We start from the raw sequence: 13,092 nt of genomic DNA on the forward strand, positions 1-13,092 counted from the left end.
CAAGAATTGCAAGACACTGATTTTTAATCTTCGAAGGCCAAGAAAAAAAAAACTTGACACACAAATAGCAGGATTTGCTCTTAGAGATCGATATTAGTGATGCATTCTAGGTGTTTTTTCATTATTTTTTTGCTCTTCAGGGCATTCTCTACTTTCCACAATGCCTTGCGCCTTGGGGGGGATAACCAGGCACTATATTTGCTTACTAAGTCACATAACCTCAGTCATTTCTTTGAATTCACATGGGGGGAAAATGACTTTTCCTGATTTAAAGTTTTATAGAATACCTAGCAGTGTTCTCCACGGGCATTTTTAAAGTGGCGCACCACCATGTTATAATTCTGGCCCGCCATCCTTCCCTTGGCCAAAAAAAAAATATATATATATACATCATCAGTATACACCAAATAAATCGTAAAGTATTTGCTTTATTATAATTTTGTAACTATTAAACACGCAAAAGACCATTAAACGAATGCATACGGGGCTACCTGAAGTGGCCACGCGATTGCAATAGAAAACCATCTGGCCGACTGCATACAGACTGTGATGCAGAGCTCTGCAGATTGAGATATATCCTTGCGTTACACTACACCGCACCACATTACACTATACTGACACATTGTAACGCTGGATGCTGCAGCTAACCAGCAGCTAAATAACTTTGCGGGTTCACACGCTTGTAGCGTTATTGTGCAATGGTTACGCTTATCTATCGTCTTTTCTGACCATACACAGTTACAGTAATCATATAACAGCATACATACACATTAGTTAAGTTCAGGTCTTTTATTTTACGTATCTGTGATTGTGTAGGCGAGAGCTGCATTTCCCAGTTGCTTCACTGTTTGTTTACTGCAGGACTTCCGAGTTCCTGGGTCAAAGGACCCGAACTATGGAGGCCGGGGTGGCTTTGTAGTGCCAGTCTTGGGCACATGCACCAGCTCGTGCATGGATTGTCATTGTTTCACCCAATTAACATTGTGTATTGTAAAAAAATGTATGCATCTATTGTAATTGGGTATTTTGTTTATGCATCGAAGTTAATTTATTTTTCACACACAGAAAAAAATATAATTAATTCAGGGATGCGTAAACAGGCACATCAGTCTCAATTGAAATGTCAAATGAGTCTCGCATTGACAATAAAGATATGTACAGTAAGAATGTGTTAATTTTTTGTAAAATGATTTAGCATTTCCTATCCATTTATTGGCCAGTTTCACTGTCAAAAAAGCCCAAAGTCCGTCAGCTTCAGGGGGACTTTGTCCCTCTGGCCCCCCACCAATCCACAGTCAGACAGATTGTGTACAGATGGAGGAAATTCAAGACCATTGTTAACCTCCCCAGGAGTGGTCAACCAACAAAGATCACTCCAAGAGCAAGGCATGTAATAGTCAGCGAGGTCACAAAGGACCCCAGGGTAAGTTCTAAGCAACTGAAGGCCTCGCTCACATTAGCCAGTGTTCATGAGTCCACCATCAGGAGAACACTGAACAACAATGATGTGCATGGCAGGGTTACAGGGAGAAAGCCACTGCTCTCCAAAAAGAGCATTGCTGCTCGTCTGCAGTTTGCTAAAGATCACGTGGACAAGCCAGAAAGCTATTGGAAAAATGTTTTGTGGACGGATGAGACCAAAATAGAACTTTTGGTTTAAATGAGAAGCGTTATGTTTGGAGAAAGGAAAACACTGCATTCCAGCATAAGAACCTTGTCCCATCTGTGAAACATGGTGGTGGTAGTATCATGGTTTGGGCCTGTTTTGCTGCATCTGGGCCAGGACGGCTTGTTATCATTGATAGAACAATGAATTCTGAATTATACCAGCAAATTCTAAAGGAAAATGTCAGGACATCTGTCCATGAACTGAATCTCAAGAGAAGGTGGGTCATGCAGCAAGACAACAACACTAAGGACACAAGTCATTCTACCAAAGAATGGTTAAAGAAGAATAAAGTTGATGCTTTGGAATGGCCAAGTCAAAGTCCTGACCTTAATCCAATCGAAATCTTGTGGACCTGAAGCGAGCAGTTCATGTGAGGAAACCCACCAACATCCCAGAGTTGAAGCTGTTCTGTACGGAGGAACGGGCTAAAATTCCTCCAAGCCGGTGTGCAGGACTGATCAACAGTTACTGGAAATGTTTAGTTGCAGTTATTGCTGCACAAGGGGGTCACACCAGATACTGAAAGCAAAGGCTCACATACTTTTGCCACTCACAGACATGTAATATTGGATCATTTTCCTCAATAAATAAATGACCAAGTATACTATTTTTATCTCATTTGTTTAACTAAGTTCTCTTTATCTACTTTTAGGACTTGTGTGAAAATCTGATGATGTCTTAGGTCATATTTATGCAGAAATATCGAAAATTCTAAAGGGTTCACTAACTGTCAAGCACCGCTGTAGTTAGCTTGCACTGCTTGTCTTCGAACAAAGCTAAAACAAAGCATTACCTCACAGCTAGATCCTGAATTACAGTCTACATGGAGTTTCACATGTTGTCCCAGCATCTGCATTGGTTTCCTCCAGGTTCTACAGTTTCCTCCTTTCCTCTCAAAGACATGCTAGTAGGTGGATTAGCAGCCCTACAGTTACATCTAGGTGTCAGTTAATGTCTAAGTGTGTGCGAATTTTGGCCTGGAATGAACTGGTGTCTCATTCAGGGCATATTATTGCCTTGAGACCCAGAGTTCCCGGGCTAGGCTCAGAATCCGTCACGATCCTGACCAGGAAAATATGAAATATAATTTATTCATGTGGCTTTGTATCTTTCTTGTGTTATTTGGATCAGAAAAAAAATTCAGAACGTTATTTAATTGTCTTTGGTTTCGATGTGCGTCAGAGTGTCTTGAACAGAAATCATGAGATATTTTTAGTTCTTTGGATGTGTGTGTGTGTGTGTGTGTGTGTGAGAGAGAGAGAGATATGAGTAAAATGTGCGACGTCTGTGTGACGGAGACTGCTGGAGAGCTTCAAATCACTCCCAGCTGCGGCATGCTTTGAAGCTGACACATTGTCCCGTCTCTTTCTCAGACACACACACACACACACACACACTCCCTTGCATTTTGTTTGTCTTTCTCTAAAGATTTCTTCTACTTCCACCTCTTAACACTTTGTCTCTGTTTCCTTAGATCTAATTGTTGGTGCTTTTGGAGTTGACAAAGTAGTGGTGTACAGGTAAGAGACACACACACACACACACACACACACACACACATAGCGGTGTACAGGTAAGACACACGTGTGTGTGTGTGTGTGTGTGTGTGTAACCCTAGTTGACCAAGGAGAGTTGATGTAACGCAGTAACATGCCTTCAGCTGCATACACACATTCCATTTCCATTTCTCTTATACACACACACACACACACACACACTTAGATACACACAGCGTCATTTACACAAACACTTCCACATGTTCCACTCATCAGTGTGAGTGGCTCAGCAGGCTGGTCAGAGTGGTTTTCATTGGAAAGAACAGTTGAAAGATCAGGGCTTTGCGCTTGACCTTGGTGTGTGTCTGTGTGTATTGTTTACTGATGTTTAACGAGTGTTTAATGATGCAGCGCTACCACATATGTGACCAGTTGACCAGTTTTTGGTTTTTTTTATGTTTTACCAAGAAAACATTTAGCGGTCGTATTTGAATACAGCCTTTGAATCTTGTGGCTTCTTTCTCTTAGATTTTGTTTCCTCATGAAACCATCTGCTCACTTCCTGCCACACACAGACACAATAACATGTCCCAAAATGCAAAGTCACTCCCCCCCCCCCCCCCCACACACACACGGTGGTCTGGTGTGTACATTGTAAGTGTTAAAACAATTAGCACGTCTGGGGGCGTTGTGGCTCAGGTGGCTAAGGCGCCATACCATAAATCCGGGGACCTGGGTTCGATTCCGACCCGAGGTCATTTCCCGATCCCTCCCCGTCTCTCTGTCCCGCTCATTTCCTGTCCTGTCTCTACACTGTCCTATCCAATAAAGGTGAAAAAAGCCCAAAAAAAAATCTAAAAAAAAAAAAAACAATTAGCACGTCTGAACTCCAGTTAGTTTATGTAGTGAGTGCTCACCTCCATACAGAGAGAAAGACAAAAAGCAAGAAAAAAGATGAGAGTAGAGAGATAAAGAGTGATACGGAGAGGTTACAGCGCTTTATAATTCTCAGGGATAATGCTATAACTTTACATTTTCCACCATTGGAAAGTCTTCAGGACAGAAGATTTTGTGCTTTCGGTTTTCTCTCTAACACGACAACATTTAAAAATTTTTTTTGCCGAATTGCCTTCAAGAGAGAGGAAAAAAAAAAAGAGGCTGGTGAAGGGACCAACTGTTTATAGCTGCCATAACATAAGCGATAACAGGAGCAAACTGGTTTCATGGACTTTCCTCAACACTAACCATAACTATAAACAAATAAAAGGTTTCAGATTCAGAATTTATCTCTGGGATTTGGCTTGGTGTTACACTTTATAGACAACCTGAAGTCTTCAATCCGTCTTCACATATTCAAATTTACAGTGTATACAAATTATTATACATTTTAAAGTATTTTTATTCATGGTACAACATAGAACTGGCATAATGCTGCGTTCATGTGCTATGGGAAGATGATATTTTCCAGTTGGGAAGTGGTATTTACCAGTGTGTTGTGTTCACATGCTTTTGTTGTTGTTGACAAATTAAAGATGGTGGACCAGATTCAAGTTAGCAATAGTTAGTTAGCTATCGTTAGCAATAGCGTCTGCTCTGGATAGGTAAAAACAAACCATAACAACACATTTTTAAAGGAAACGGATTTCTAACGTATTATATTACACTTGTTAATGACGCAACATTGCATAGACACAAAAAACTACCCACTTGTACTAGTAAAAAAAAAAAAACTTGAGTAGCGTACAATGCTTAACATTCAAGTGTCTTGTACCGCTCGCCGCCATGTTGAAAAGGTTAAAGTTCATCTCATCTCGGCAACTTGTGGATCAAAATTTTCTACGAGTTGCCCAGTGGAAAATACCACAAGAGGGGGCGTTCATGTGTGCTTTCCATGTCGGCGTTTGGTATTTACCATAATTCCCATAGCACATGAACGCAGCATAAATATTATCAGGCTTTAAAAAAAACATTTGAGATTCAAGTACAGAAAAAAAGAAATTGTCAGAAATCGTTACATGTAATATTGTCTTTAATTTTTTTTTTTATATTCAGAAAAGCAAAAACAAATCGGAGGCATGTTTAAGTGTAACGAAAGACAGAACGTTGGATGTTACACTTTCCAGTATGGATTTTACTTACAGTTGTCTCTGGAGATGTATTCTGAGGGAGAAAATATTTCCCTCAGAATTTCCAAGATTAAGAGTTGAAAATTTACAAGAAGGAACGCCGATATTCTCTGAGATTATAAAATCATAAATATGTGTTTTTTTAAATTCCAAGATAAAAAAATCACAAATTTACAATTTAAAAAATCAGAAAAATAGTGGGGGGGTTTATGCACTATTGAGCTGAGGGAGGGGATAATATCAAAAAAACAAACAAAAAAAACCCCAGAATATTTTGGAGATTAAAAACTGACAAATTTACAAGAAAATCTCAGAAATGGGCGGCACGGTGGTGTAGTGGTTAGCGCTGTCACCTCACAGCAAGAAGGTCCGGGTTCGAGCCCCGTGGCCGGCGAGGGCCTTTCTGTGTGGAGTTTGCATGTTCTCCCCGTGTCCGCGTGGGTTTCCTCCGGGTGCTCCGGTTTCCCCCACAGTCCAAAGACATGCAGGTTAGGTTAACTGGTGACTCTAAATTGACCGTAGGTGTGAATGTGAGTGTGAATGGTTGTCTGTGTCTATGTGTCAGCCCTGTGATGAGCTGACGACTTGTCCAGGGTGTACCCCGCCTTTCGCCCGTAGTCAGCTGGGATAGGCTCCAGCTTGCCTGCGACCCTGTAGAACAGGATAAAGCGGCTAGAGATAATGAGATGAGATCTCAGAAATTCCGAGACGAAAAGCACAAATTTATAAGAAAGAAACTCAGAAAAATACTCGGGGGGGAGTTTTTTTTGTCATGGAACCAGATCACTTCACTTTGCAAGGTTGGATCGACGTCATCACATGACAGCTGTGGCGGCTGAGCCGAGAGTTATAGGAAATTCCCCCAAATACATTGTAGCCTGAAAGTCGGCAATCATGTAATTGTTGTGCTTCCTGGATGCAACGGGATATGAATATATAAACCGCACACAGTTGTTTGTGTTTTTTTTTTTTTCCGAGGTGTTTATCAATGTATAATTACTGTGCAGGAGCAGTTTCCTGTTACTTTCAGCATGTGGATTCTTCTCATCTGCCCAAATCTCTGTTACTGAAACGGCTGAGCCGAGAGTTATAGGAAATATAGTCTTTCCTTCTCGGTCGTGCAAAATAAAAGTATAAAGTGTGAAGAGATTTTCAACTATGTTTCCTAGAATGCAGTGCAGCCAGGAAGTATGTGATTGTTGTCTCAGAGAATACCCGAGTTTTTTCCTCATAAATTTACAACTTTAATCTCAGAAATTCTAAGTTTTTTTTTTTTCTTGGAATATTACCTCCTCCTTCAGCTCAGTTTTTTGTTTCTTTGTTTACTTACTTACTTACAATGGCCCTAATACACCACCATAGACAGAACTAAAAAAATCCAGTGAACAGCAGTTTTCCAGGAGATCAGAGATGAATAGCCAGACAGGTTCGAGCTGAAATGAAGACCAGGTTAACTCAAATAACATGTACAAATAACTCCGTACAACCATGGTGAGCAGCAGTGGCGGCTGGTAGTCTTTCAAACAGGGGAGGCTGGTCGGTTACGATATTTCCAGATTTTAAAAGAAAAAACACATCAATTTTGCCCATACTCTTGCCTCTGATCTGGCTGATTGTTGGCAGGGTCACAAACTGTGAAATAACAGGTTCTTTTGGCCCATTAGCCTACTGTCCAATATACATGATGGTGGTGTTGGGGGGGTATATTTTAACATTTTATATTTTAAAATTGTGGCATGTTGTTTAAAAATTGGTCATTATTGAAAGCAGCTCTTTGTCAGGAACCTCAGCAGTAACAGCAGAGTGTTCTGGAATAGGCACAAGCACTGACCTTGGGGAGCCAAACATAGAGCTGGGTGCCACACATTTCATTCAATGATACTTTCCCTATATTTTACTTATTTTGACTGAGAAATGTTTTATTGACAATTTTGATAACCCTTCACTTTTAATCCAGGTCTGTAGTGTGAAATGTTCTCAGCTGTGTTTTTGTTTAAAATGTTTTCCAAATTGTAGCTGTGTTTAATTCATATCCAGAGAAATATATATTCCAATATAATATACTCAGCATAAACATTTTAAATAGATTCTATATTTTTGGTCCATCCATGACATATTACTAAAGTAGCCTATTTACTGTTGTTGATGTGGGTCACTTGCTGTTAGCCAATTCATTTTCTCGTACCAGGAGAGCTGAAAGGAACGAGTATTATTCCCTACCTTTTTCACCAAGTCAATTTGAGGCGTTGGTCTACCCTGCTCTTTAATTTTAATTTTTTCCTCGAAAGGAAGACTGGCAAATGGCTTCGCCAAAATTAAATCAGCAATGCTCGGCATCCGTGCGCAGCTTTCTTGCTAGCTGACTAGCCCCCTCAAGTTCAAGTTCAGTCACTCAAATAAACGAAATTTCTGGAACTAAGATGGCAAACTTGACAACACTATATTTACACTTTATTTACAATGAAAATATATACAAACTAAAAAAGCTGGTAGAAACCGTATGTAATGAATGAAATCGAAATGTAAGCTGATCTCTTACAATACACCACAGCACTTGCGAATCCGCATGGGACTGAACTGAAATTCACCGCTGCCTGTCTATATTTGAAACGAGCTGTCAATCAAAGAAAATATCCGGCCGCTTTCACCAATCACCAGTCTCCTCGCGGAAAGCTTTGCCATGTCCCTCCCACTGTGAGGCTCGGAGTCCATGGGAGTCCGTGGGCGGGCGTTTTCGCAGTATTTGTCCAATAACCGTCTTGCATTTTGATATTGAAAGCCCATCGCTCCCAAATGCCATTGAAGTCCACTGAGGCTGGGCTGCATCGTGCTGTCACGAGGGGGAAAAACTCACGCGCACATTAGGCGAACTGGGGAAAGTTATAACGGAATGATTTCGCACTGTAGTTGGGTTGAGCACATAAATTTTCTATGATTCTGGATCTGAAATAGCAATGTTATAAGGTCAGCTATAACATAAGCCTAGCGCAATTCATCCTACACGATGTTCGTCATTTTTAGAGGAGGCTGAGCCTCCCTCGTTGTCTTAGAGCAATCGCCTGTGGTGAGCAGAAAAGCATCTCAGAACACAACACATTGAACCTTGAGGGAGATGAGCTCCAACAGCCAAAGATCACATCAGGTTCCACTCCACTCAACCAAGAACAAGAATCTGAAGCCATATTTTTATCTACTTAGAACGCATGATCTGTTCATTCAGATGTACTCATATTCAGTATGTACTCAATATGTACTCATATTCCCTGATGTATATCCGGGGTGCCTTTCAAAAGTCCAGGAACATCTGGTTTTGGTAATTTGACATAATCTAATATGATATACCACTGTAATAGGAACTTGTTCTTGATTCTAAGATTCCTGTTCTTGGCTGCAGGACTGGAACCCAATGTGGTCTTGTGCTGTTGCATGCTGAGATGCTTTTCTGCTCAACACGGTTGTAAAGAGTTGCTATGAGTTACTATATCCTTCCTGGCAGCTCGAACCACCTCGAATCTGGCCATTTTCCTCTGACCTCTCTTATCAACAAGGTGTTTGTTTCCACCCACAGAACTGTTGCTCACTCGATTTTTCGCACCATTCTGTGTAAACTCGAGAGACTGCTGTGTGTGAAAACCCCAGGAGATCAGCGGTTTCTGAAATACTCAAACCAGTCCATCTGAGTCATACCGACACCCATGCCACAGTGAAAGAAAGTCACACTTTGAGATCACAATTTTTCCCATTCTGATGTTTGAATAAAGTGAACATTAACTGAAGCTCTTGATTTGTATCTGCATGATTTGACGCATTGTGCTGCTGTCAAGGGATCGGCTGATTAGAGAACTGCCTTAAACAGCAGGGTGTTCTTAATAAGGTAGCCAGTGAGTGTAATGTTAAAATGGATGTATATGTACAGTGGCATGCAAAAGTTTGGGCACCCTTGCTGAAAATGTCTGTTACTGTGAATAGTTAAGTGAGCAGAAGATGAACTGATCACCAAAAGGCATAAAGGTAAAGACGAGACATTTCTTTAATATTTTCCACAAGATTACATTTTTATTTCCATCATTTACAGGCGTAAAATACCAAAAAATGAAAAGGACCTGAAGCAAAAGTTTGGGCACCCTGCATGGTTAGTACCTAGTAATACCCCCTTTGGCAAGTATCACAGCTTGTAAACACTTTTTGTAGCCAGATAATAATCTTTCAGTTCTTACCTGGGGGATTTTTGCGCATTCGTCCTTGCAAAAGGCTTCCAGTTCTATAAGTTTCTTGGGCTGTCTTGCATGCGCTGCTCTTTTGAGATCTATCCACAGATTTTCAATGATGTTTAGGTCAGGGGACTGTGAGGGCCAGGGCAAAACCTTCAGCTTGGGCCTCTTGAGGTATTCCATTGTAGATTTTGAGGTGTGTTTTGGATCATCGTCTTATTGTAGGACCCGTCCTCTTTTGAACTTCAACTTTTTTACAGATGGTGTGATGTTTGCTTCCAGAATTTGCTGGTATTTATTCGAATCCGTGCTTCCCTCGACCAATGAAACGTGCCCTGTGCCACTGGCTGCAACACAACCCCAAAGCATGATCGATCCACACCCATGCTTCAGAGTTGGAGAGGTGTTCTTTTCCTGGAATTTGGCACCCTTTTTTCTCCCAACATACCTTTGCACATTGTGGCCAAAAAGTTCTATTTTGATTTCATCAGTCCACAGGACTTGTTTCCAAAATGCATCAGGCTTATTTAGATGTTCATTTGCAAACTTCAGACACTGAATTGTGTGGCTAGGACTCAGGAACGGTTTTCTTCCGATGACTCTCTCATGAAGGTCATATTTGTTCAGGTGTCGCTGCATAGTAGAACAGTGCACCACCACTCCAGGGTCTGCTAAATCTTTCTGAAGGTCTTTTGGAGTCAAACAGGGTTTTTTATTTGCCTTTCTAGCAATCCAACGAGCAGTTCTTTCAGAAAGTTTTCTTCATCTTCCAGACTTCACCTTGATCTCCACTGTTTCTGTTAACTGCCATTTCTTACCGTAATAACATTACAGTCTGAGGAAACAGCTACCTGAAAACACTTTGCTATGTTCTTGTAGCTTCTCCTGCTTTGTGAGCATCAATTATTGTATTATTCAGAATGCGAGGGAGTTGCTTAGAGGAGCCCATGGCTGTTGATTTTAGGGACAAGTTTGAGGAGTCAGAGAATTTATACAGCTTTGAAATCTGCATCATCTGACCTTTCCTAACAAAGAATTTGAACAAGCCACAGCTCAGTAAGCTAATTAAGGTCTGGATCCTTGGTAAAAGTTACCTGAGAACTCAAATGTATTGGGGTGCCCAAACTTTCGCATGGTGTTCCTTTTCTTTTTTCACGCTCCCATTGTACAAAACAAAAATAATACACAAATCTTGCTGAAAAGAAATGTCTCGTCTTTACCTTTATGCCTTTTGGTGATCAGTTCATCATCTGCTCACTTAACTATTCACAGTAACAGACATTTTCAGCAAGGGCGCCCAGACTTTTGCATGCCACTGTACTGTACGAGTTCATATGTGGAAAAGCATCAAGTAGTAATGTTTGGGTTTAATTTCATGTTAATGTCAATGCCTTTAGAGCAAGACCTGTGGTTACAGTAGACGCTCAGCTCATCCTCACTCCCAAAATCCTCAACCCGGAGAACAAGACCTGCTTCATGTCCAACTCTCATATCATGGTTTCCTGGTAAGTGTCGCACCATGACCAGCTAGTCAGATTCCCTTATGGTTCAGTTTGATGAGGAATCAGCTTTGTACTATATTAGCGCGTGTGCTTTTTTTCTGGGATATACACTGTCAGATATTAAAGGGTTCTCTGCATCCACATGAGTCCAGCTGTTCCGGTCGAGTCGTGACACTGATTGTGTAAAGAAACCTGAACACAGGGATTCGCTTTACATTGCCACACATGAAACACAAACTTACACACACATTTATGTGCAGCCTTATGTTTTCCCTCTTTGTGAGTCACTGTGGATTTGTTTGATGCTTGCCGTGTGTGTCTGTTAGGTTTGGCACACACACACACACACACACACACACACACACACACACACACACACACACACACACACACACAGGGTATACAGCAGTAGAAGATTTGGGAAAACAGACAATTTAGGTGTGGGATACAAAAGTACAGACTGTGCAAAGAGAGGACCATATGTACTAATTGCAGCCTTTTTTGCACTGGTGGGTGTGGCCTATTTTATGAGTGATGTAATATGTATGCGCTTAAAATTAAGCACATTATTTCAACATATGACCACCACAATATAAACCTCAGTTTAGTGCACATCTTTCCATCACCAAGAAAAAGGGCTTTAGTTCAAATCTCAGATGTCCAATGAGGTATTTTATATAATTTTAGTTGTATTTGATCTTGCGCTTCTTATTTTGATTGATTGATTGATTGGTTGGTTGGTTGGTTGGTTGGTTGGTTGGTTGGTTTGGGGACGGAGATGAAAACAGAGACACCAGACCAGTAAAATTGAAAACTCCAGAGTTCCTGTTTCTCTCATATTTATGGTTTTGTTTCATCTTCATCTGTGGAATCAAACCCTGCTGTGTGTGTGTGTTTATATCAGGGCTTTGAACCAGAATTTTTTTCCTATTGGTCCGTTCCGAACAGAAACAGAATTTTAACGTTTCCGGTTTTGGGTTCCACCATTAAATAGACGTTCCCGAACCGGTTAGAACAAAAAAATTTCGTTCCCGGAACGGTTAATTACGTTCCCTGTCAGCTGTTTAACAAATGGCTATAAAATTATGTCTCTGTCTCATCCAGCTTAAGCCAAATGTAGGCTAATTCTATTACAACCTTCATTAAATAAGACAAGAAATAATTCAAAACAATTATTTCAAATGTTGGCGATTTGGATTCTCAGTATGTCTTCCCATCTACACAAACAGAAAAAGTGCCAAAAATGAAAGATAATTCGTTTAGTGTGTTACCAAAGGCTAGTCAGGCCCTATGCATTGATAGGCTAACAGAGGTTAACGTCATTTAATGTTCGCGAGCCTCTCATTAACGTGGACAAATATATTGATATCGTGTTTGAAATTGACGTTTTTGAATAACGATAGACTGCAATATTTACCTCTTATTTAAGATGTGGAGGCGTGATAGTAGTCCACCCTCCCGCTCTCTCCATTCAGTCAGCGAACGTCACACAGGAAGTGAACCCCAGCGGGTCATAGAAACTTGCGCAGGAGAAGAATGACTTTATTTGTAGGCTACGGAAACTTTGAGGAACGAAATAAAAACCGGTATTAACCGGTTACCATTATTTTTAATAAGCGTTTCTGTTCCGGAACATAAAAAATAATAAAGTTTCTGGTTTCGTTTCTGTTCCATGTGAAATAGAAAAAGTTCCCGGTTTTCATTTTGGTTCCTTGAACCGGTTCAAAGCCCTGGTTTATATACTACTGAGGACCAAATGTCCCCACAAGGACAGTAAAATCTGACAATTTTCACCTTGTGGGGACATTTGGATAGTCCCCACAAGGAAATTGCTGTTGTTGGGATTTTTAAACAGAGATTTAAAAAAATAAAAATAAAAGAGCCAAAAAGTTTCCTTTTCATAACTGAGGTTAAGGTTCGGTTTAGGTGCAGGCACAGCATTAAATAATTGCAATAATAATTATGTCAATGGAAGGTCCTCACAAGGATAGTGAGATAAATGTGTGTGTGTGTGTGTGTGTGTGTGTGTGTGTGTGTGTGTGTGTGTGTGTGTGTGTGTGTGTTTGAAGTAATGTCTGTCATTCCAAG

The 13,092-nt window shown here is 40.6% G+C and overlaps 1 protein-coding gene across 1 annotated transcript in view; it reads left to right on the forward strand.

Moving 5' to 3' along the window:
• Positions 1 to 13,092, forward strand: part of itga8 (integrin, alpha 8) — a 285,429-nt gene that overhangs the window by 151,756 nt on the left and 120,581 nt on the right. The window contains exons 14-15 of the mRNA XM_060900203.1: positions 3,144 to 3,189; positions 10,900 to 11,007. Coding sequence (XP_060756186.1) covers positions 3,144 to 3,189; positions 10,900 to 11,007 — 154 coding nt within the window. The remainder of the gene's footprint in view (positions 1 to 3,143; positions 3,190 to 10,899; positions 11,008 to 13,092) is intronic.

The sequence above is a fragment of the Neoarius graeffei genome, chromosome 19 (assembly GCF_027579695.1).
Source record: "Neoarius graeffei isolate fNeoGra1 chromosome 19, fNeoGra1.pri, whole genome shotgun sequence".
NCBI lineage: Eukaryota > Metazoa > Chordata > Actinopteri > Siluriformes > Ariidae > Neoarius > Neoarius graeffei.